This window comes from Gobius niger (genome assembly GCF_951799975.1).
Source record: "Gobius niger genome assembly, chromosome: 11".
Taxonomy (NCBI): Eukaryota; Metazoa; Chordata; class Actinopteri; order Gobiiformes; family Gobiidae; genus Gobius; species Gobius niger.
In genome coordinates this window covers 6,554,797-6,581,137 of record NC_136862.1, presented here as the reverse complement: position 1 = coordinate 6,581,137, position 26,341 = coordinate 6,554,797, and the positions used below count along the sequence as shown (strand labels likewise).

Below are 26,341 nucleotides of genomic sequence, written 5' to 3'. Positions count from 1 at the left end.
CCCGCTGCCAAAATAATTCACGCATCCATCTCGGATTCAGGCTGTGCGATAAGTGTTGACATTTGCACCACGTCGAACGGTGTGACTTCAGTGAAGAAGGGCTATTTATAAATGGATTTAATCGAAGTAGAATCTGTGGGATTATATCAGGCTTTGCCCTGTAGACTGCAATAATAACAAGCACGGCGAGTCAGTAATGAAAAGATATTAATACAATTATTTATTGTTGCTCATGGAAATGTGTCATATTAACAGCTTTGATAAGATAGTGAACCTATTAAAGAAATAGTTTAGTACAGGGATCTCCAACCAGGCCTTTATTTTTGATTTAGCCTTTATTTAACCAGGTTAGTCCCAGTGAGATCTTAGATCTATTTTACAAGAGAGACCTGGCCAAGATGGGCAGCAACACTTGGTTTCCATACATTTAAAAACATACACAACATTAGTTAAAACATTCACACACCGATGATCTGGACTGGACTGACATCAGAAGAGACTTGAAACTATTCAAAGAAATAAGGTCCGTGATTTTGAAGTCCTTCTGCAGGAGGTTCCATGTAAATGGAGCCGAATAACTGAAAGCAGTCTTTCCCTATTCAGTCGCACAACAGGCACAACATAGTGCAAGGTGTCATTAGAACGAAGACTACGCTGACTCTGCTTCACTTTTAAAAGACAAGATAAATAAGAAGGCAGCCTTCCAAGAAGCGCCGTGTAAATAAAAACATACCAATGAGAAAGTCGACGAGCCTGAAGTCCAACCCAATTCACTTTAGAGTATAACAAACAGTGGTGAGTAAGAGCCAAAGACATTCTATATCTCTACATGCATAATAATCACATTTTAGATGCATTTTCTGTTTGTTCTGAACATGTTGAACACAATCTGCAAACAGTTTGGCCAATATTGTAAAGTATAAGGACTAAACTCAAGTCATTTTATTTGAAATACTAATTCTCCAGGGTGAACTCCACCTAAGTCGCATCTTACACAGGCGTTTTTGAAGCGTGAGTATCTCTCCGACGAGACCCCATATTTTACTCTCATTCTTATTCAAATGTAGCCTAAAAACGATGAATGTGGCCTTGCAACTTTTTCTGAATCAAAACTGCTTTATGGACACTTATGCAAATTAAGAGCGCTGGCCCTTTAAGAGCACTACTGGGAAGGTGCACGATGTTTTAAATCGGGTAGGCAGGAGGTCGAGATGGGGCCCTTCAAAATAAAATGTTCAGTACAGTATTTCTTCAATGCCGAACAGCAATGTGTCAGACTCCAAGAAAACGCTTGACAGGCCTTAAACTTAATGAATGTTGTCTTCGTACATTCTTAAGCCCCTCTTTCTCTCTGATTATTGCTAAACTATTGCGCGCAGTCATCGCTCGCGCGCCAGGGTCTCCCCGTCGCGTAGTACAAATTACGCGGGTGGACTTTTACGTTGAAAGAGCAACCGGAAGCGCAGAACGTGTGGCCGTTGCGCGGCTTTGTGCGTGTTGTGGCTGCGCTCCTCGCTTGCCCGTGCGCCTCGGTGCCAGTAGTAGAGAAGCGCAGCGGCGGAGAGGAGAGCGTGCTGGATGCAGACATGGAACCGAGTCTGTGACAGAAAGGAAACCCATCACACGCGCGCGCGCTTTGGCACTTTGGAGCTTATTTACCGCGCGGACGCGACACCGAGGACGCTTTCCCCGCACCCTCAGTTTATTGGGGGGGAAATCTCAAAGAAGGAACGAAAGAAAGGGTCTCTCTCTGCCCGTCTTGCGCTCCACGGACTCCCCGCAGGACTAGACCTCTCGAGGGGGAGGAAAGTTGCCACCAGAGATGTTCGCGTGTTATTCTTAGGACTTATGCCGCACGGGAGCGTGGAAGTCGGAGTTTGAAGCGCCGATTTGTGTAGCTTGGAATAGCCTCTGTTTTTGGATATCAAGCCCGTGGGACGGACTTCTACTTCTTCTTCTTGCAAGGGGGGGGATAGAGACCCTGACCAGCCGAGTCCACTTATGCGAAATCGGGCTGCGCTATGATGGAGTACCGTCCTGCCGTGGTTATCTTCCTCGGTCTCTGCGTGCTCCAAACTTTGGCATATGGTAAGTTTTTACGCGCGTGCTGCTTGTGCTGGAGGTGGTTGTAGGAGGTGGTGGCGGCGACTTGCTCTCGCTTCGGGGTGATGTTTGCACAGATGGGGTCCGGTGTAGATCATTTTGAGTGAGTGACTTCCAAACTAGGGCTCCCGGGGGGGGGGTTCATAGGGGGTTTAGGGTAACGGCGCAGGAAGGACATTTATCAGCACACCGCACTTTATTATGAAACGTTTTTTCCATTTAGGGCTGAGTACCCCTGACTCTTTTCATCCCCAAGTCCCCCATGTGGTCGCTCAAGCCACCACAACTAAAGGGGGGGGGGGGGGGGGGGGGGGGGGGGGTGGACCCATGCAGGCATTATAAGCCTACATGACTAATCCCTTTCTTGGATGATGTCATTTAAAGGCCACTTAGACGTATAGACCCCAAAGTGTGCGGTGTGTGCCTAACATATGTGGCTCTTTCGCTCCCCCCCCTTGTTTTTGCACCTGAATCTCTGCTTTGCTGTGATTTGTATCTCTGCTCATCTATCTCTATTATTAGGGCCATTAGTGAGATACAAGATCTGCATTTTCATACTGATGGGGGGGACACAGAGAGCAGCAGCAGGATGCATCCAATTGCCTTCGCTCCCATGCATGTGTAAATGCTCCTCTTCTTGGAGTGGCGGGCTGTGCTGAGAGGGGGTTGTTGTGAGTCTCCCAGTCCTCATTGCCTGAAAATGCAAAGCCTCTCTCTCTCTCCTTAAATGCATTTTGTGATGAAAGCTTTACGCAGCAGCACAGTTCCATTTCCATCTAATTGATTCCTGAATGTAGCTTTGCTTTGTTTTGTTTTTTGAGTGCGTTGTTGCATAATGAGCCCCACACTCTAGATAAAGATATATTCTGGCACTTAGCACTTCTATTCCTTGCGTGTGGCTTCTAAAGACTGGTCGCTATGGTGTAAAAAAAAAGATCATATGTATATTTCTAGCCCTTATATGGATATTTCTCGTGAAACCTATAGGCTTTAACAACAAGTGTGTCATTGTCCCACATCATAGTCTCCATTGTACTTCTCAAACTACACAATCCACGCCAAACATGAACTGTCGGATGAAAACCACTAAGTCAATTATTGCGATCAGGTCTAGCTTGAACCACAATTGGATTAGAATTCGATTAATTGCGCCGCCCCTGATACAACCTCACCTAAGCAAAAAGCGAAAATAGCCTTGGAGTTAAAGGAACAGGCCTTTGTGCCTGTGGAAGAGCTTGGTAGCTTCTAACCTCACCCCGTATGGAGCTGTAGGAATATACTGGGAGAGGCCAAATGCTAACAGCATCGTTGGTCGTTTTGCGTGACTGAGGGCACACACAAAGACCAGACAGGTACGCATCAACTCGTCTAAGCTCAGATAAGAACATATCTCAGTTTGGAAAAATGGTGCCCTGTTCCTTTGAATGACCAAGCCTGGGGAACGTTGTTTTTTGTTGTACCGGTACTTTAACGACTCTTGGTTTACGATACCGACACCTGACGATACTTGTCCCGATACCTATGCTGAAATATTTGTCATCTAGAACAGTGGGGAATTACTTCAGATTAAAAAAGAAAGTGAAACTGAGTCAAATGTCAAAGGAAAGTTAGTTTGAATGATCTTTTTCCACAAAAGGTTCGATTTTGAGATCATTTTGAACACAACACACTATTAAACACTGATAAATCTCAGTTTAGATGGTCACTTTGTTATGATATTGGCAAGTTTCCTCGAGGTAGGGGTTTAAATTAATGACTCAAGGGGGACGTGAGACGAAAAAGGTCGGGAACCACCACTTTCTCACTCTAGACTAGGTCACTCTAGACAAGAAACAGACACCAAAAGTTATATCAGGAGGTATAGACGTTGAGGACACCAAAAGTTATATCAGGAGGTATAGACGTTGAGGAAAAAGCAGCCGATGTCTGAGATACTATTTATTAAATCGATAACATTTCAGCAGAGCCTTCCTCGGATCATTTTGCTTTTTTGAACCACGGTGCATGTTGTTCTCGAACCAGAAAACAGAACAATAATGATAATTTGTTCCAAGCTGAAACTGCCAAGTCACTTCCTTCAATGCTAACCGTGGACCCAACTGGCATCAAAACGTAGGGCCAGATCTTGTGGCGGCGCACGGGGCGGCGCAGGCTCTTGGCGAATTATTTTCCGAGTGGCGGCGCTATATGAGCCATTCGCCTCCGCCACCTGCTAGGGGGCGTCACAAGAGGAGGTGACTGCACTGATGGAAACACGGCTGACATTCACTTCCTCGTTTACATTGCGCTGTCTTGCGTTCTTTCTTAAGCCTTAGGCTCTCACAGGTCAAACTAAAAACTTTATTTACCCCATCGTGAGCTAAACGACGTTCACGTCTCGAGAGAAAAAGAGCTACAGCGTCCGCTGTGGCGCGGATCGGCCCGCGCTCGGCGTGAACGCGAAGCAAAACAAAAGCACATGTTCACCCCCCCACTCCCACACAACCACTCTCCTGGACACGGAGTCGATCTGGTTGGAGGAAAATGTCCATGTCTCCACCCACGTAAATGCGCTAAGTCTGGAGTGGCAAGATCACAAAGTGCGCTCCGACTGAGCGCAAAATGTCACGCTATCGTCTCCGTTTTGATGCACAAGATCGGGCCCGTAGTCTCTAAAGATATATTTTTTTTTTGATACCTGCTTGCAATCCTCTTCCAGCAGCACCTAAACCTTTTGGCATCGTTTAACGGCGCTCAGCCCTATTGATGACTTTTTACAGCTTCTTAATTACAGACCACAGCTCTGGAGTTGCTGAATTTACTCCTGAGTCTTTTCCCCCCTCACCACAAATGAGACCCGGTGGTGCGGCGATAAATCACACGTGTGCAGCTCGCTCGATTGCTACCCCAGTCAGCCACAGGCACCTTGTCACTACATCGCCTGTTTCCCCCCCCCCATGTTCGACAAGCAGAGCATCCTCAACAGAGATGTACAGGTTTTTTTTTCTACTCCCTCCTTCCCGTCGTGAGTAGGATGTTGTAGCGTGTGACAGTATGGTGTCTCACGCTTGGGTATGTTTTTTTTTTTTTTAACAACCCTGTAAACCGTGGCTATGACGGAGGATTGTATGAACTTAGCATCTGTGAAAGAGCTCCTTCGCCGGGTCCAGATGCGCCGCAGGGACAACAAAGAAGCCTGGATTTCGAAGCAGTCGTAGTCACTTAAGCACGACGGGAAACTTTTTTTTTTTTCCCCCTCTGTGCAGATTTGTGATTGTCGCTTGTTAAGATAGTCTTGTTAGCACCATCAGGTCTCTCTGGATATGAAATAGGTGAGAGGGATATGCTGTTATCATGATCACAGTGTTTTTCTATTTTAATCCTGGGTGTTGGCAATCTTACACGATGAATACAAGGGTTTAAGTTTCTTTGAAAATAATGCAATCCCTTGATCTTTTACACCATCATTGTATCAAAATAACAAAAAAAAGGTCATAAATACATTCAACTGCGTATTCTTCATGCATTTCCGGTCATTTTCTTTGTAAATTTTACACATTTTCTACTATCAGAATAAAAAAATTACATTCAAAGCATTTATTTGACTTAAAACCAGTATTAACCCTCTGTATTGAACAGTTTGGACGGTTTCTGTCATTGGCTGTAACTTAGTGATCGGGCTTCAGTATCATAGCAAACCAATGGACATAGTTTCTTAAAGGAACAGGCCACGGTTTTTCCATGTTCTTAACTGAGCTTAGACGAGTTGATATGTACCTGTCTGGTCTTTGTGCCAGTGGAAGAGCGTGGTAGCTTCCAAACTTCACCCCCGTTTGGAGCTATAGGAATACATTGGGAGAGGCCAAATGCTAGCAACATCGTCGGTCTTTTTGCATGACTGAGGGCACGCACAAAGACCAGACAGGTACACATCAACTCGTCTAAGCTCAGGTAAGAACATATCTCAGTATGGAAAAACGGTGGCCTGTTCCTTTAAAGTTTTGGCCAACACTTTGGAATAGTAACAAAGATGTACGTTGCAGGTGTTTTGGCCATGTAGATGTAAGAAGAGGCTGCAACTGTTTGACAAATAATTTTAGTGCATTTAGCTTTGACTTGTGTGGCCTGCTCCATTTTTGGGCTGATTCTTGTGTTCTTTCGGGGGGTAAAATTGACTGAAAAAAAGATCCGCTCATCCGATCAGCTCTTTTCACAATTGAGATCCGGTTCGAACTGTTTACCTTAAAGAGCCGGTTGGTCATGAACGTCACATCAGTGTACTGTACCTAATGTGTAATGAGCGCGGGCTGTCACTCTGAAGTGATCATCAATTATCAAACTTTGCGCTTTAATACCTGTAGTTTCAGCTGTGGTACTGTAAATCTAGGTGACGGTTTTTGGCTGATGATGTTCGTTTTGGATATAGAGGCTTATGCAATGGGCTTGTTCCTTTAGCTCTGCAGGAACTTACTAAACTACAGTTCTATTTGTTTATCAATGAAAAGTAAATGATTATCCGTTGTGAGCGTGAAGTCTTGTGAATTGGGAATCGTTGCGCTCGGACCCGTCATCAGCGCGTGACACTGAGGCAGTCTGTCGCCGATGGAAATTGCTCTCATGGAAAACGGTTATCCTACATGCCACTTAAAACCCGCATGAGTGACACCGTGTAGCATTTTCCTGCCACTTAAGATGCTCTTTCCCATCGCTCCTCCTCCACGGTGACCGACCCCAATCAGCGCGGTGCGGATGTCAAAGCACAAATAGCCGGGACGACCCAGCGTACCCCTCAGTTTTAAGTAAGACGATCTCATAATCCTGGATGCCATTCTTTCACCCTCTTTTTGAACCCCCCCGTTTCACAAGTCCGGGCCCCTTCCCCTGTGGAGCCGGCGTTGCGTTTCAGCCGCGACCCATCTCCTCAGACTTGTTTGGTCAGTAAGGCGACACTACTCTACTCCCCCCCCACCACCAAACCCCCCCTTCCCCTCCATGCGTTCCTCCCTGCTCTCACTGCCAGTCATCTCTGTCACCATCAGTCAACAGCGTCGCTCCTCGCCGCGCTGAACGACTGTCGACAGCGGCCATGTGTTTGCCCCGCTCTCCACCGTGAATGAGTCGGGAGGCCGGGGCACAAACAGCTGCATTGTTGTCTCATGAACCCGCAACCCCCCCCACCCCCTCGCCCCCCCTCTTTTTAACCAAACAGACTGAGCAAACCAGATCAAATAGCTCGCGCCAAACCCTCATAGCCACACTGTAATTACAGTCTTGAGCATACAACTCTATTTCCTGCTGGGAGGGAAGTGCAGCGGGCCGTAATGTGGCGAGACTGTAGTGCAATTACCGAACTGTCTCATTGTTCAAAGTCTTCGTGTGTTTTTTTTTTTTTTGGGTCCAGCTTGTGGTCTTGTCCGCTCAGATGGGGCATTCGCGAGATCCCGCCATGCGAGGAGAGGTGCGGCGTAGATCGCTTTTGACTGATTGGCCAATTCAAACGTCTCGACAGGGCTGCCCCGTCTTTATTAGCTTGGCTTGGGCGATCAGGGTTACTTTCCGAGCAACCCTTTCCTTTCTTTCCTCAGACGTCCGTTTCTTCTTTATTTTGTGTGAAGGCCGTTGAAAGAAATCCGGGGGGAGAGCAAGCTTTAGCGATATCTGGTAACAAAAGCTCTCAAGTCCTTTGGGTAAAGTGACCCTTTGAGATTTGAGCCAAACCCGATCCGCGGTGTGTAAAATCGCCCTGACTTAGTTCAAAGTGAGCTAATCTTTTGATCTAGCGTGAAATGTAACAAGCACATTACGAATCTGTCCTATGCTCAGAGTCGAGTCTGAAACCTGGAGTTATTACGGCATTGTTTACATGACTGACGCGCGGTGACTCACGGCGCCACAATCGGCCGTTTGTGCACATCGCTGGGGTTTTGTATAACTGGCGTTTTGACAACAACACCTTTTTTGTACTCCAGGAACAACAAAAGGGGTCTTTGTAGTGATTTTTACGTTAAAAACAAAAACCTCCTTTCGTCCTCCACCTGGCCACCCATCTGCTCCTTGCGCATCAATTAGCCCGTCGATAGCTCATCCGCCTTTGATATGTTCCACCCAACCGGGCTATTGTAGTCCAGAGAACAGGAGGATGATACGGAATCAAATCTCTGCAGTCCAAAAACCTGCTCTGGTTTAGGAAGCAAAATTCCAATCAAATGTTCCCAGACTTCCAGACAAATAGTTAGGCATGATGCAGTTATTTTAGATGATAAGAAAATACCAAATACATGAGAAAAAGACTGATTGCTTTGACAACCTTTTGGTTTGTAAAATAACATAATTTATGAATAACATTGTCCAGAGTTTCCACTTTAAGTTTATGGGAAAAATAAATGTACACAGCTTTGCACGTCCTCCTTATGTCTGCGTAGGTTTCCTCCGGTTTCCCCCACCACTAAAAAAACATGCACAATAGGGCAGGATGAAGGAGAGTTTGTTTGTGGGTGAGGGTGGGGCTACAATCCATGCTCATGCTCCATGGCATGAGTCCCATGTGTGTTCATCTCCACCAAACAAACTAATAAATAAATATAACAACTTTCAGAACCGTATTTTTGACCTCATAGGTTGCATTCATGTTCTAGAATTCTATTTCAGCTGGAGCAGGTGTCAATACGACTCTACGGGGAGAAACAGTTTTTGAAATTTCCAAAAAGAAAATGTCCAAATGTTTTCCCTGATCATTATTTGATAGTGATCACGAATCTGACATATTATTCGTATGGCTGAAAGTTCTTTCTACTGACCAACATCACACATGTGTTTTTCAATATTGTCTCCACTTTTGGACGCCTTAATGAGAAAATAATTAGACCATAGTTCATTAAGCTTTAAGAGACTTTGAACTTTGTGACTGTTTCATGTGAATTGGCCAAGGAATGAGCAATAAACTAAGACTAGAAATCCTCATTTTGACAGTTACCATAGTTACCAGCATGGAATTTTCAGCTGCACCACCCCAATTTTGCAACGTGAAAACGCAGCCTATTCGTTTGTTAAGTGTGACGTCACGACTTCCGCTTCCGGGTCCTAGCAAACAAAAACTCTTAAAAACAACAATAAATATTTCTGAAACTCGGTGGAGAGTTACTGAACCTACTTATTTCTCAGACTCGCAGCGTAGCTGCTGCACCATTAGCATTTTTCGGAAGTACCGATTTTGGTAAATATTACTTTTATAGCTGTAGGTTCAGCATTTTTGCCTAATGGGCCTGATAAATAAGTATGTTCAGTAACTGTTGAGTTTCAGAAATATTGATTATGGCATTAAAGAGTTTTTTTGTGTGTAATTTCTCACACATCTGTCGGTCTATGCAAACCCGGAGGTAGAGCTGTGGTGTCACCACTTAACAAACCTTTTGGTTAGCTTCTGACATGCAAAGAGTGAGTGACAGGCGGATTTAACCAATCACAGTGACGAACGAACCAATAGAAGTAGTTCATTCATTTATCCCTAGGGGGCAGTTCATTTGTAGCTTCCCAGCCACACATTCATCCATCTCTTGAATACAATACATATAGAAAGTAAAACAATACATGCAAATAAAATAATTCAACGGCCTTTAGAAAACCTGGAGCAAATGATGTCATATTCCTCATTAGAAATGGAAGCAACAAAAAGCTACTAAACAGGAGTCTTATCAGTCAATCCCAACTCCCTTTAAGGAAATGTAGTATTTCTAAAGGGCTGGACACGAACCTAAACATCCTCTTCCTGTCATCCCTCCAGCTGCAATTTTGCACCGAAATCACCGCCACCAACCCTCCATATTTCCACTCCGCTTTGCTTCCTCGACGGATATAATTAGCAGTAACTTTTAAACGTTACAGAAAAGCGTGGCAGCTGGATCCCTGCATGTCGTGGAGCGGTCACCCATGCGTGGCCCGCGATAACAGAATTTTACAACCCCTGAATATTCATTACATAAACAGTCTGCCGTCTCCTCATGGCGCATTATTAACTCGCTATTTGTGTGTTCAGCTGTGGCAAATGAAAAAAAAAAGAGAGAAAGAGGGGGGGAATAAACACGCCCTGTCACTTTCGAAAACATCTCGCTATCCACGGGCAGGTCGGGAGAAAATAAACACGCGGCGGGGGCATCAAAGAGACGACGCCAGGACTCTGTTTAGCGGCGGGTGTTGACAGTACAAGTCAGCTTTGCCCTCTCCTTAAAGGTCTTGAGCGCAACTGCTCAAGGGGCCGCGGCGCAACATGGGCCCCTGAGGCTGCGGACAGATGGATGGCCCCCCCAGCATCAGCTCCAGCGGTTTTTAAAGAGCGTTGACCTCTACTGGGCTGGTCGCCGCTGGTCAAAGCATCAAAATAGACCGAGCCGAGTTCATCCACGGGCCGCTTCTTCTCCGCATTCTGACATTTGAAAGCTTTCTCCGAGCCTAATTCGGATGTACAGCAGGTAGTCGTGCACTTTTTTTTTCTTCCAAGAGGATGACGTCAAACGAGAGTCACTGTTGCTTTGTTTTTTTGCACGCGGCGGGCTTTTCGGAGCTGTCATTGGCAGATGATTAAAGTGGCTGCTGGAGGATAAAACAACATATGCATAAATTCACATACGGTGTCAGAGCGTCTCCATCAAACATCGTCGGGAAGAAGAGCAGCCAAATTCATCTCCGGAGAGGCAATCTTCCTTTCCCAGGCAATCGCTCTGAAATGGCAGCACAAATAGAAGGCTTTAAAAAGACTAACAAGGCGACGGCGCGTTTGAGGGACTGCGTGTAAATCAGCTGTTTATTAAGGAGTGCATCACCTTGGATGGGTTGAGACGTTTCACTGACCGAATGGTGTTGATTTGAGCGGAGTGTCAGGCACAGTAATCCCAGACGTGACAAATGAAGAGCTGACAGACACAAATGGCTCTGCTGTAGATGGTAATAGAAAGAAATGGAAAGGAAAACTGGTAAAACAAGGGCTCTTATGACTTCACTTTTTTGACGATCAATGGTGGCTTCACTATACGCTTTTATTGCTTGTGTCAGCCCATAGACTTCCACGAGTTTCCCATCGTGGCGAAGGTTTTCAAAAAAGTGGATGGATGGATGGATGGATGGATAGATGGATAGATGGATAGAGAGATAGATAGAGAGATAGATAGAGAGATAGATAGATATTGATAGAATGATAGATTGATAGATTGATAGATTGATAGAGAGATAGAGAGATAGAGAGATAGAGAGATAGATTGATAGATAGATAGATAGATAGATAGATAGATAGATAGATAGATAGATAGATAGATAGATAGATAGATAGATAGATAGATAGATAGATAGATAGATAGACGTCTATAGATGGTTTGACCATTGAAGGCGAGAATTCAAGTTGGATGAGATCTTCGAAATCGATTTTAGGCTACTTTTAGACTCCTGTTTTACCCCAAAACATCCATTAAGCTCCTTCAACTTCAGATTCAGGATTCACTTACCAGAAGAATGGCTTTGGAGCTATCATGTTGCTGACCTCTGGAAACAAACTCCACAGTAGAAAGAATGCTAACAAGATGAGTTGATCAATATGGCTGCACAGTCATTGACTGTTTTGTTCTGTTTTGGTCCCCATTAGCAAACCACAAAGACTGCAACGTTTTTGGAAGATTTACTACTAATTCTCCTACTCGTCCCACTTGTCTGAAAAGAAAAGGAATAATCATTCGACACAGACATCAAGACATCTTACTGTAATGTTCACTCACTTTTTATTGTCTGCGCACTTTTCCGGGATTCTTTGTCTTGAGAGAAAAGGCCTCTTCGTTCTGCCATAACTGTCACTGCATCGACTTTGGCGGCTCCTCGGATGGATTTGAGGCTTGCACTTGAAAGCTCAGCCCAGAAAAGACTAGACAAACTGATAATTGATCGTTTTCTGAGTGTCGAGGTGACGCCGTCGTGGCAAGGGGGCTATTCTGACAGCACTCACGGATGATTTAATGGCCGGCCTCAGAAGTGCCCGGGATAGGTCTTTCGGGGGGGATGGAAGTGGCACTCGCCGGATACCTGTTATTTTTTCAGTTCCTGTCTGTTATAAGAAAAAGTGACAAGCAAGAAAAATAAGACACCTACCCATGTTTACCGCGCCGTGGCTCTCTCTGTGATTGACGTCGAAGCGGGAAGCTCCAAAGGGAGATGCTCATTAAAAGGAAAAGGAACTTGGGTGACGAGGCAATTAGGGACCTTTTCTAGACTTGTTAGCTCTTAAGTGCAAGTCTCGCCTCGGCTAAAATAAAAAAACGCGGCGATGGCTGTTAGCGTGAGGACAGCTTCGCGTCGGAATCCGCCCTTTTGCCTTCTTGTTATAATTACCCATCAGATGCCGCGCTTCTTGAAATCGTCTGCGCTGAGCAAAGGCATGATTTCTCCACTTCTGAAGACCTAATCGCAAAATAACCCTCAACTGTCAGAATATTTAATTGTGGCGCTCTATAGACGCTTGTGGAATAGAGCAATTATCAAGTCTCTTCATCAGCAATGCATCTGATCTCTCCGCAAAAAAACATCAATAGACTTTTATGCCGTGCCTATGCATCGCGAGAACGCTGGCTGAATCGTTTAGCCAAACTAAGCAGAGTGTAATTGGACGAAATGTCTTTAACAGTGTCCTTAAATGCTCTCATCTGCATCCACTACTATTAGACGTCTGGCTTAAGTTATGATTTAGCCATTTCAGAAGCTCTCAAAACTTCAGAGGGAAGCTGAGGACACTCCTCTTTCGAAAACGATCTGCTTCAGAGACAGATTTCAGCAGATAGCCATATGCGCGCTGGTCTAACGGTAGCTAATCCCTGCATGTGTCGCTCAAGGGGCAGGAAACCAGCCTCCCCATCTGTGCGAGGCCACCCTTCGCCCTTTGGCAAGACACTATCCCAGGACTCTTGAGGTTTCTCTAAATTATTTATAACACCGGCAAAGAAAGAAACCGGCTTCTTGTAGAAATCAATGATCACCCAATCTCGCGTTTCCCTCCATGTACGATTCATCTTCCTACTTCGAAATTGAGTGAATAGCACACAGTATATATTGGCCACATGCTCCCGCTCTTTCAAACGCCGTTTCCAAAAAAAAGCCCCCAGTGCGGATTCGGTGAAGAAAATCGATGCTTGTTACCGGCGGCTTACTGGAACTCGCGCTGACAACTCTTGGAAGACTTTCACGATAACTTGAACAATGTTGAGCCTGTTGTGTGTTTAGCCTTGAGGACTGTAAACTCTCCTTAACATTAACTTCAGAACGGGGGAGAAAAATAGCCTCGGCAGCATTGATACTGCATGTGGTTCTTGCTTCACCATTTTTCTGCTCAGGGACATTTCCTTCTGAAATGTACAATTGATGTTTTCAAATGAACAAAAGATGTTGAGGAAGAATATCCATGCAAAACATTTTTTTTTCCCTCTCGTGCCCAAGAGAGCTGCCTTTTTGAGTCAAGGCTTAATGTGCCAACGTGCCTCCTGGCCAAACGCGAGTCTATGAAGCAGTGGAATGCAATTCTAATGCAGTGAAGGCAAATTAAATCACGCTTGTTTCAGTGTAAAGTCAGTATCTTGGGTTTTGCGATGTTGGTTTAGTGTTTCGCTTTAGACTGGTGACCTCGCGAACCGGCAACAGCTATGTGGAAGAAGATGGATGGGTGACTTTGTATTGCATAAACTGTTACAATCTAGTTGTACTTTATCGTCCGTGACTTGTGTTAGGAACGTTTGTCCTTTGTATTCGGCCCACCTTTCAGGGGAAGTGGGCAGTGCAGCACCCGGAGACCCTTCTCCAGATCTTTAGCAAAGTTTGATCAGGTCTGGATCAGGAGGTTTTAGTATAGTATGTATAGCGTTGCAAAGGGGCCAAAAAATCCTGACAAATTTCCAAAAAATGTTGGGAATGTTCAAAAATTTAAAACTGTCATAACGCTTGAATCAACATTATATTTTTGCATTTTTATTTGAATAAACAATTAGTGAACTTTGGGGCGGGTCGTCTTGCGATTGGCCAGTGTCTGCATACATTGGTCTATAAATGAGAGTGTGAATGGGTAACTGGTTCCTTGTAAAGCGCTTTGAGTGCCTGAAGCAGGTAGAAAGGCACTGTATAAATGTGACCATTTGAACTATTAGTTACCCCAACATGCATTTCATATCGTCATGTCAAACAACACAAAACATGACCATCAACTTTCCTGAAATTCTGCTTAACGCTACTTCTAATGAGTGGTGGGACAAACACAGTTGTATATTACTGTGGTTAAATTCACACTAAGTCAGATATCATGACAGTTACCAAGGAGTGGGCGGAGCCTGTGTCTGAGGTCAAAGGTCAAGGTCAAATTTATTTATAGAGCACATTTACAAACAGCAGCCACTGCCCCAAAGTGCTGTACAGATACATAAAATAAAACATCAACATTTAATACAAATAGAATAATAAAATCAACATGAGAAAAATGCTCAGCTCAGCTCGTGCCGAAGGCCAGTGCAAAAAAGTGAGTCTTCAGCGAGCGCTTGAAACTCTCCAAAGATGTTACAGTTCTAATGTGTAAAGGGAGAGAATTCCACAATTTAGGGCCGGCTACAGCGAAGGCTCGGTCCCCTCTCCTCTTCCGCTTAGACCTGGGATGGTCTAAAAGATATTGATCAGCGGACCTCAGAGCTCGGACAGGACTATGCAAAGATATCAACTCTGACAAATAAGGTGGAGCTAAACCATTTAGACATTTAAAAACAAACAAGAGGATTTTAAAATTTATTCTAAATCCAACAGGGAGCCAATGACACATAGCTGCATTAAACAGAATAGACCTAAAATACAAAACCTACTGTACAGACTGACACATGCACAGTCTCTTAAAACAGTATACAATTGTAATACTGCACAAGCTTGATGAATATATGCAAGATGGAGACAAACATGAAATGAGTCTGTTCCCTTTCCTAAAACACTTCTTTGTATTGGCCATGTCCTCTTCAAGCCATGGTGTTCTCTGCCTCAGGCAGATATTTCAGTGTGTCATTCCCTGTTAATTCCCATATAATCACGTTAATTTGCATTGAAAATATCCCGTAATTTTGCAACCTCAAGTGTATGTATTGAACACTGTTTTCGAAGTCCCACTGTTTTCATAGGACCTAACATCAGTTGAATGAATGTACTTTCTATGAATCACTACCATTCTTATTCTTTGTTTGTCCCTTATTTCCATTACAACGCTTACATACATGTATAGCATTGACAAAGCCGTAACAAAAATACATCCAATTTCCTCTTGAGAAGAATTGACCCTTTCCCGTTTAAGAGCTTAGCATCAACAGCCTGGCTCAATTAAGGAGGCTGTCTCTTTCTGGTCGCCGCTTTGTATTCTCATGCAAGTGCCTCATTTTGTTGTCCCCACAGGGTCAGAGCGAGTGGGAGGCTGCAGAGAAAGCCTCCCCCTCCATCCCTCCAGAGCTGCCAATTTAACTCTGAATGCACATTTGCAAATCAATCCCCCCGGCTTTGGTGCAGATCGAGTGACAACACATTTGGAGTGGAGGCGAACCAGAAAGAATTGCGAATGGTGGCTACGCTGTTGAATCGCCTTTGATCGGAGGGGAGGGGGGGGGCTGTTAATCTTGCCCGTTACTTTCTTTTTTCAAGTTCTCAAAGACTTTTTTTTAGAGCTCATTCATGGATGTCATTTCAAGTGGAACTTTGAATGATGTAGCACCTTTTCTTTTGAGAGTGAAGTGAGGAAACTGGTAATCTGGAACACGGGGTCGATAGCTTTTGTTAGTTTTCGTTCCATTCTTACGCCTTTTGCCACTAAAAGTTTGACGAGGGCATCCTTTTTGATGCATTGCCACCTTCTGATTTGCTTCCTAAGTCCTTGATGGCGAAATGAAAGACATTCCTCAAGGAGTCTGCTGACAACTTCATAGCGCTAAAACATCCGTGTTTTATGTCCCTCTTCCCCTGCGGTAGTAAAGCGACTAACTTTAATCCTATATTGTCTTGAGGCGCCGGGGTAAGTAGGTGCGACGACCTGACCTCAAGATGAAGCCTTAGATAAATATCAAACAAAATGAGCGCCCTTTCTGGTTTTCACGCCGTGGCGCTTGACAGGAAAGGCGCACATTTCCATAAAGTGGTATCGCGACGGATTTGTCACTAAAAGCAAATAGCGTGCCAGGTAAAGTGGCAGCAAATTGCCCTTTTCATCGGTTCCCATATTCTAAATATAGATAAAGCCTGTCAGTCACCGCAGGTTTTAAGCCCAGGTTCCGTCTTTGTAAAGATTGCCTGTCTTTTGTCTCCGGTTTTGCTTAGTCACACGTTTCTTTGAGGGGAATTTGACAGTCTCTAAACTCGCTCGACCTGTGACTCCGAAGCGGGGAAGGCATTTGAGGATAGAAGTTGTGAAGTTGGAAGGAAAAGTTGGAAGTCTTTTTATTTCTCCATAAGCCATGGCACCGATTTGTTGTCAAATTAAGGTGACTGTCGGCGTTCTGGGACAGAGGGGCAATGAGAGGAACTTTGCATGCTTTGGCAGCGACATTATTGTCAAAACGGTTGTGAAAAAGTTGGATATCGGTTGGTTTAACACTAGAAATAAAAGACAAACAAACTTGGATTATAAAACCTCATTATACGTTGATGTCTTAGCACTGAAAACGGTGTGATAGTATGTGTTAGCTGCTTAGCATTGACACAGAGGCAATAATAAAACAACCAGGACCTAAAGGGTCTATCTCACTGGCCTGGAGACTAGTTGAAGACTCGAGCTGCCACTGGTTACGAAGATGTCTCCGGGACGTCCCCTGGACATAAGGTCAGTCTACAGGTAGTCTCTTTGAAAACGAACTGGTTAGATTTTAGCTGAGTCTCCGCATGGTCTCTGAGAAGTCTCAAGCGTGTCACAAATACTGTTTGTTGTCCTGTGAGACGCTTCTGTGACTTCTCTGTTCAATCTCCAAGACCTGTCAGAGATTGGTTGGTCACAGCAGTCTCCACAACTCTCTCTGTTGAAATAGGCCCTTAACTATTCAGCTATACTAAATAGACTTGGGCAATGTTTGGGTTAATTCGCTCAACTGGCTGTCATTTTGAACAGAGCTTTGTATCCCTCCTCAGACCCATAGTTTCAGAGTCTTCAGCCATCCATGATCCGGCACTGAAAGGTGAAAGAAAAACTGTTGGATCGAAAATCCTCCCGAAAATGAAGCACTTATCTCGGCATTTGCTCTCGTCCACTTCACTAAGCTACAACTCGCAACATTAGGGAAGGCACTAATTACACACAAGTAGCCAACTGAACCCCATTTACAAAATCTTGAACTTTAAAGGTTAATTTCCCCCATCTGTTTTTGCGAGAATGCTCGTGACGAGAACCATCACGCCTCATCGCCCTAACATTTGAATGCAAGTCGAGGCGGAGGATATATGGAAGTGTTTGGCTGTTCGCTGCTCTGACGTCCTTGCCTCTTTTCTTTCTGGAGGGGGAACGTAAATCAGCTTAGCATTCAAACCCCAACTTTTTGTCTCTGGCTGCAAATAAGACCTTCAAGGAGAGATTGACGATTGGGTGGGGGCGGTGCCGGGGATCTTTGGTGGATCTTTTGGCTGTACTTTTAGTTGCTTTATATCACAAGAGGCCCCATTACACCCATAGCGCTTACTTTGGCATCGACTCACAGCGAGGACATTGCTCCCCTTACCTCTGTTTCTTTCACTTATTTCCTTGTTTTTCTCGTACTTTTGCAGAGGCGCTCTACATTTCCCAGTCAGGCTTTTGACAATCTGCCATGTTCCTATGAAGCTGCGCTGTGAAACATTTCACCCATTAATTAGAATGAAAAAACAAGCATTTCTTTAAATCAAAATCATATCGCTTGCGCATGTTTCAGTAATCTTTGAATCTTCTCCAGTGGCTAGTCTTTGCAAATAACTCCTCCTGTAGTCCTACGTATAGAGAAGCAGTGTATTTTTCTCTCTCTCTTCATTGAAACATCTGAGCAGGGAAGGGGAGCAGGAGAAAGGGGGAGTGGGAGGGACTTAATTTAGCAGCTCGGAGGATCAGGAAGTGACCGGAGATTTAGTTTCAGTTATTTTAGATCAATATCGCATTTTCTAACCCAACAAACTGTAAGACATTGATAAAGATGTGTTTGAGAATATTGTCCAGGAATAATACCAGGAAAAAGCATAATACCCCCTCTGTAATTACAGAGGTAATGAAAAATACCTCTAAAACTACACATCTTTACTATGATCTTACTCCTAGGCAGTACTATGGTTTCCCCTACCTCCAAAAACCCAACACCTGAACGCAATTTCATTGTTCAATTGCACAATAACAAATAAAGCACTTGCTTACTTACTTACATCGCCACCGTATTCCTTTATGTTTTGAGTTTAGTTCATCTTCTCACATAGCGACATATAACAACGGACTCCTCTGCAGCTTTAAGTTTAAAAAGTCCTTCCCTACATTTGTCATTTGAATTTATTGCGCTCTCTATAAAGTCTCCCATGCCCAGGCTTAGACATACGGCATGGGAGACCGAATGCGGGGCAGCAATAATTGAGAGCCGTGCGGTGTTTTTCCTATCGCTGGAACACGTACCATATAATTATACTTACAAGAGAAATTCAAGTGGCTCCATCAGTTCATCTGCATAATGCCTCGTGCTCCTACCGGGGGAGCGGCGCTGCCACAGAAAATGTATGGTTTGCATTAGTACGAGTCGAGCTGACGGCTTTTATTGCACGGAACAGTCTCGCCACTTACTGTTTTTCTTAGATGTGCGCAGTTAGCGAGGTTTAAAGAGGAATTGTCGACTTGTGAAGTGAAGCAAAATCCTGGCTTTGCTGTAGTTGAAAAGGCATTTGTACGCTCAAGTGCCATTTTACGTATAATTGGTATCATATTTGAAAATCGACTGTATCATTACGACCACCCGGTTGTAATAATATAGGTTTCTCTCAGGCCGTGGCTGTCAAAGCTTGTAAAAACTCAAATTACGTCAAGCTTTTTGGGATGGTTCCTCCGTCGGTGTGGGTTTAAGGGATTCCCGTAACCACTCAAATTGAGGGATTGGGGATCTTTCAGAAATCACAAAATGAAGTTTTCTTGCCAGATGGTTTACAAACTTAGCAAGTTTCGTGAATAGAACTTAAGAGATTGAAAAACTTCGATCAATTTCCCTTTTCTACTCTTCATTTCGGCACTTGCGGCAGATGTTCCAACACAATCCAAGTTCATTAAAAATCAAATTAAGACAGTATACCATTCTGGCTCAAAAACGGTAGTGGTAGCAGCTGTCAGACTTTGACGAGGCGCTTCATCCACTCCTTTTACCGTGCTGCAAACGATTTAATTTTGTCCTCTTCAAAACAGTCACTTGCCAACTCTGGTTCTTGTGAATTTCACTTTATTTACTTTATTAATAGAGACACCATTTTCAGAAAGTATCACTCCTTCTGGCAGCTTTCTTATCGCACTTAAATCCTTCCACTCCCGGACTCCCTTGTTACTTCCTAGCTTGACCATTTTTTTCCCCCCTTTTCCCCCTCGTGCAACTTGGATTCTTGTCAAAGCTGTCTGGTGCTTTCTCAGACTGCTCTCTCACTCTCTTTCCCTGCGGTTTCATTAGGTAGCGCGCTACTTTTTGAGCGCCCGCTGCAAGAGACGACGGGCAAACGCTAATAGGTCCTCAGAGGGTCTGGGGGCTTTCTTATTTGACACACTTCCCCAGACAAGTCCTCGCAGCTGTCCGTTCAAACTTAAACATATATTTGACCTCGCTAAGTGGCTTGGGAATAAAACTTGACTGATGTGAAAACGGTGGTTACGCTTGTCAAAGTGCTAGATGGCCAATACAGCGTCGTATATTAGGAGCAAACATGATATAAACCTGATGGCGAGAGCGATGGTGGAGCGGTTTCAGCTCTCACCTTGCAAGAAAAACGTCCCAGGTTTGATTCCTGGGCTGGATGGTGGGGTACTTTCATTGTAGAGTTTGCATGTTCTCCGCATAGTTTCCGCAAAAACACTAATGTGGACAGTTAACTAAGGGTGCCCCTCCTGGAACCGCCACCTAAACGTGGTGGAGGGGTTTGAGCACCTGAATGATCCTGGGAGCTCTGTTGTCGGGGTCTTCGTGCTCCTGGTAGGGTCTCCCAGGGCAAACAGGTCCTATAGGTGACGGGTCAGACAAAGAGCGGTTCAGAAGCCCCTTATGAGAGACCAACAGGCCCGGTTTGAACCATGGCCGTCCTTCTGTGGACCCAACACCTGCAGGAGGAGCCGTAGGAGCTGGTGCTATGTGATTTGGGCAGCTCCAACAACTGCCCCCACGACCCGGAAATGGACAAGTGGAAGAAAATGAATGGATGGACATTGCCTTAATGTTTGGTGCAGCCCTGTGAGGTGACTTCTGTTGTGATATTGGGCTATACAAAACCATTAAACTTGAAATTTGAAACTTGGATGGATGGAACTAAGGGTGTTCATGATTAATTGAACAATCCTTTTATTGCCCTCTTGGACTCAATCAATCAACAAGAATACTGACAGTAAATCGCTACGCTGTCAAGGAGAGAAAAGATACACTAAAATCTGAGAAAATACAGACAATAAGTTACAAAAAAAGAGCTTCTGTTTCGTTATCAATGCCACTTTTTGATAATGGTTGGTGATTATGACAGGAAAAGGGTCATATTCACTTAAAACGTAGAATGTCCATCCACACAAGCATGACTCCTGCGAGAGACTTTCCCATTAAAATAAAGGCCAGATCAAATAATAGCAAATAGATACAAGTTGTGGTGATGTGTGTAGCTTTGTGGTGTAGTCCCCTCAGTGAGGAAGACATAGACACATGCCCTTAGCTGGGATGATTCATATTCGTCATTGCCCTGCATGTTCTGGTCTTTTGATGTATTTCCTGCTTCTTGCTCTGCTGGTTTTCTTTGAGCATAATAAATAGCTTAAATTGTTGCAGCTTTTCTTTCCACCTTTCTCATATTTTCTAATGATGCCAATATTAGCGGAGAGCACTGGCCACAGTATTAGTTGCAGTACATCAATGCACACAGCGAGTTAATGGGGCAGAGAATCTTCCTTGGATCATTCCGTCGCCGCTGCACATGATATAGCCGTATCATCTCTAAAAGCTAATGTTTAGTGGGTTCCACATGGGCGTCCTCTGCGATGATATTTAGACCAGCTTGGCACGGTGGTCTATCCTTCCCCTCTTAAAAAGCCTTTCCCTTTACATTTCCACATGACTAGCTCCATCCCAGCTCCGCACTGTAAAATTTATGAGTCAGCTCTTAAAGTCTCTGTCCTGCTGGGCCCCCCCCTCCCCCCCGCTCCTCTCCTCTTCTTTTTTCCAGAACTGCTTTAGCAAGACAGGCTTGGTTCAGATAGTGTGAGAGCTAAAAGGCTATTAGTCAAGTGTTCTCTATCTAGCGGTCAGCGGCCTTCAGGGAGGCGCTAGGCTAAATGATGACTGTTTGCAAAATGGAATTTAATTGGAAGCCCTGGACTGTAAACCATTCCAAGGTATGAATGTAACTTTCAGAGCTTTTTTGCTATATAAGTTATTACATCCATGGAATTTGTCTCCCCTGATGACAAGGCCAGGATTCATCGGGCTCAAATTGTGTTCAGGGAGCATGAGACATTATTTTCACACTTGGGTTGGCCTGCACAGTGTCCAGACCTTAGCCTCATTGGGAATCTTTGGGATGTGCTGGAGAAGATTGTGCGCAGTGGTCCGACTATCCTGTCATTAGTAAACGATCAAGATGAAAAATTAGCGCAACTAAGTCTTGGGACATTGCAGAAACTTCTTGAAACAATCCCATTGCAAATGTGTCCTGTAGCCATAGCTAAAGACGGTCAAAGGACAAATGAATGTGTGTCTGTGACCTATTTGGTGGCAGCATTGTTGAGGACCAGTTCTACGTTTATCAAGTTACCAGTAAAGTCACTTCACCTGCTGCAAGGTTGTTAACTCTATCCTCTGTGCCCAAAGATAAATAGGTACATCTAAATTAGGATTGAGAATGTTCATTAATGAGATCTGCTAAATGCTTCAAAGCTTTTTATTTAATCCTTGATGAACAACACCAAACTGTAGAAGGATTTTTCTCTGTGAACTTCAGAAACAAACTTTCTCTCACGCCATGTCATGAAGCCGTACTTCCAAATTGAACAGAGTTGAGTGAAACCTCAGCCCATAATACTCCGAGCTCCACTTGACGCCTCTAATTCTTTTATTCACCTATTTCTTAGCCTCTGCAACATGGATTTTCTGTGAAAGGCGGAAACACGAAAGGGAATTTGTCTAGATTGCCTTTTTTGCCGGTAAAGCCAGTGGAATCTAATCCAGGCTTGGTGTTAAAGGTGTATCTGATGACATTTTGCCGTGCTTTTAGCACTTGCAAGGAGATGTCGGCTTGATGGTCTGGGGATTGAAATGTTGCCAAGCGGCTATTAGACACTGGCTCGAGGTAACTTCAATGGCCTCGTCTTTTTCGCCGTTCCCTGCCTCTTTGTGGTAGTAATTGCGTTGAGAGCAGAGCCATCAGTGGAGAAAGCTATACAGCCATCAGTAAGAGGCACTTTTCTAATCTTTGGTCCCTGTCAAGACGGTTTGTCACTTTGGAAAGTTGGATTTTTTTGACTTTGCGAGCGAACCTTTGAACTTGCTTCATTCAAGCACCTCCGGAGGAATCGCATTGCAAACGTGATACTTACTCTACACCAGCATCTCCCAGACTTTCACAACTGGCTTCATTCCAACCGTCATCTTAGTAGATGATCTCGATAAGTCTTATATTTTCTCTCATCCATCAAGCTCCCCCATAGCATGATCCGAGCAGCCCTCATATGCCGCATTTTTACTGTTTTCATGTGCGTTAAATGTCAAAGAAGCAGGCCTCCGGTGCAGGATCACAGCAACGTCAGACTCGCTTTATACAACTGTAAAAGACAAACATAGCTTAAGGTTCACTTCCAAGTTTATTTATAATTCTCCAGGTGCCAATACCGCCCTTTGAAGCTGCACCCCCAGATATCCTTGCCAAGTCACACAAACAAAACTCCCGACAGAACATCAAACTTTACTTAAGAGTGTGCATTAAACTCGAGCTTTGATTTCGTAGACCTTTAATAATACTCAGCGCTAGAACTGTCAGTCTTTTGCAGCTACTGAAACATTTCAAATCTTTAGTCATCGATCGAAGTGTTCCTATAATTACAGCGACTGCAAAATCCTCCTGCGCATCTCATTTCTTGCACGCATGAATGTATTTGCATGTTTGTGTAGTTTACCCTGAGAAACCTTCTGGGCTCACTACGTATTGAAACAATTTTTAGAACTCAGAGACAGGAAAGTTATTTCACAATTGGCTGATTTTACATTATACACTTCCCAGTTATTCCGAACTTTATAAGAAATAATGCTTGCAAGTTTTGCTTTTCAGAGAAATGCCTATTACAGTGAAGTACCATCTTTGAAAATATTCACCCACACCAACATCGATACAAGCACTAGATGTGAAATTGGATCTGTATTTGGACCAAACCGAGGCAATCATGATGGCAAAAAAGAAACCAGACAAAGCCTGTGTTCCACCATTGGTAGCCACACCACAGTTTAAGAACCCCTGGTCTACGGCGATAAGGTTCTCATCGATCAAATTGTTGAAAAAGTTGCGCCTCTTCTTGAGAAAGTATAGCTCCCGTTTTAAGCACTTGTACCCGACTCTAAATCCCCAGAGTATTGGAAGTCCACTGCAGCAGGACAGTGACAAATTGCAACATATGCCATAGAACAGAAAGTAACTGTGGCGAATGGACAGATGCAGGAAACGAGACGCTAGAGCTGAAAGACTTTGGACAAATATCTTATAGAGATTTTTCTTACATTTTAACAGCCCTGTACCAGATTTTTTCTTTTCAATAAAAAAAAGAGGAAGCGAGTGATGCATAAATTGTTACTTGTGGTCCAAACTCATTCCTCACTTTTGTAATGCATTTCTAACATCCCATTTCTTCACAAGGATGAGTCATATTTCATAGCTTTCCGGGAGCCAAGTGGTGCTTTTCTGTCGCAGTTATGCTATCAACAACTAGCCTGCCAGTTTGGTAATGCTAACTACAACTAGCCTGCCAGTTTGGTAATGCTAACCACAACTAGCCTGCCAGTTTGGTAATGCTAACCACAACTAGCCTGCCAGTTTGGTAATGCTAACCACAACTAGCCTGCCAGTTCAGTAATGCTATCAACAACTAACCTACTAGTTCAGTAATGCTATCAACAACTAGCCTGCCAGTTCAGCAATGCTATCAACAACTAACCTACTAGTTCAGTAATAATAACCACAACTACCCTGCCAGTTTGGTAATAGAGTTCGGGGATTTTCAGAGGTACAATACTAGAGTTATTGTTCACATTAAAACAGTTTTTTCTCCACGTTTTTAGCTAATGTTCGTCTATGGAAAATGTATGCTAACAGCTGCAAAGATGGCAGATCTTCATGGTAACAGTGGATTTTCCCAAACTCTATTCACCTTATTCCGGAGGCTCGCGTGGGCGCTGCCATTAACTGTGCCCGCCCCTTTTCTCTTATCTATTAACATGGGGCTGGAGAAGTCCGACAACGCAAAAAGTGGCAAAAGTGGGCGGGGCGGACTAAGGTGAATACCATGCGACAGCAAATAGCTAGCCAGTTTGATAATGCTAACGACAACTAGCCTACCAGTTCAGTAACGCTAACGACAACTAGCCAGCCAGTTTGGTAACGCTAACGACAACTAGCCTGCCAGTTTGGTAGCGCTAACAACAATTAGCCTGCCAGTTTGGTAGCGCTAACAACAACTAGCCTGCCAGTTCAGTAATGCTCACAACAACTAGCCTGCCAGTTCAGTAACGCTAACGACAACTAGCCTGCCAGTTTGGTAGCGCTAACAACAACTAGCCAGCCAGTTCAGTAACGGTAACAACAACTAGCCTGCCAGTTCAGTAACGCTAACGACAACTAGCCTGCCAGTTTGGTAGCGCTAACAACAACTAGCCTGCCAGTTCAGTAACGCTAACGACAACTAGCCTGCCAGTTTGGTAGCGCTAACAACAACTAGCCTGCCAGTTCAGTAATGCTCACAACAACTAGCCTGCCAGTTTGGTAGTGCTAATAACAACTAGCCAGCCAGTTCAGTAACGCAAACAACAACTAGCCTGCCATTTTCACAATTGAAAAAAGTGTTAAATGTACAATCCGAAGTGAGTATTTGGCAAAAAAAAACAAATCAGGTAAAGGGCCATTTCATAGATTGTTTGTGAAGGTCATAATGACGAGGTTACGTGATTATATAACTTAGAGGAAATTGTCCTACAAATAACTGCAGTCATTGTGATTTCCTAGCCGCGACCAATAACGCTGTAATTCCGGTTGCAATTACTCCTGCAGCCCTGCACGCTGCACCTCTCGTTTGGCGCTCTCTCCGGGGGGAAATTTTCACTCGTGCCTGCCTATCGCATGAATTTGTGTTACTGCTATTCGAACATAATTGTACCTCCAACACATTGTCATTCAAAGCCAAGGAAGAAACGGAGGGGAGGTTTTTGAAAAAGCAATTTCAAAGCAAGACCCGAAACCTGTGGGAATTACGCTGCCTCCATCTCTCTCTGCGCTTTCCTTCGTCGTCTTCATTTATTTTGTTCAATCAGAGCTTTTATAAGAACAATGGCTGTACAGGCACAGAGGGAAAATGTATGTTTATTCAACTAAATTAATTTACAACCTTAGAATTATGCTGAACGCAAAACAATCCACTGCATTGTCTCCAATGAAGACTGGATAACTTGGTTTGATAGAATTTAGAGCATGTAATGTCCCACGTCCTTTTGGTTTGGGCTTTTGCATCTGACCGTGGAGCTATTGCGTTATATGCTCATTCTGCACGGCCATGTTGCTGCTGTTGATATAAATGCGTGTATTTTCTTCCCCTTTGCAAGGACCTCGAGAGGTTTAGAGAAAGGGAAAGCTTGTACGCTTTCAGTAGTCGCGCCCACTCCTCGTTTCCCTGGAGAAGAGTGGAGTTGTTGTTTATTTCCTATTTCATTCACGCGTCCTACAGAAATGACCGTGTTGTGTTTGCTTTATAGTCACAGTCGGGGGTCAGACGTAATGAATTGCTTTGTTACAGTCGGCGCTCCAGGTGGTG

At 44.1% G+C, this 26,341-nt stretch overlaps 1 protein-coding gene and 1 long non-coding RNA gene across 4 annotated transcripts in view; one reads left to right on the top strand and one right to left on the bottom strand.

Moving 5' to 3' along the window:
• robo3 (roundabout, axon guidance receptor, homolog 3) overlaps window positions 1-26,341 on the top strand; it is a 366,973-nt gene that overhangs the window by 159,431 nt on the left and 181,201 nt on the right. The window contains exon 1 of one of the 3 annotated variants that reach the window (XM_079565562.1): window positions 1,933-2,088. The exons of the other annotated variants lie outside the window; for them this stretch is intronic. Coding sequence (XP_079421688.1) covers window positions 2,022-2,088 — 67 coding nt within the window. The 5' untranslated portion in view covers window positions 1,933-2,021. Of the gene's footprint in view, window positions 1-1,932; window positions 2,089-26,341 lie in introns of those variants that run through there. 3 annotated transcript variants of the gene reach the window in all.
• The window catches only part of LOC306969925, a 358,335-nt gene that overhangs the window by 161,703 nt on the left and 170,291 nt on the right, over window positions 1-26,341 (bottom strand). The gene's annotated exons all lie outside the window — the stretch shown is intronic.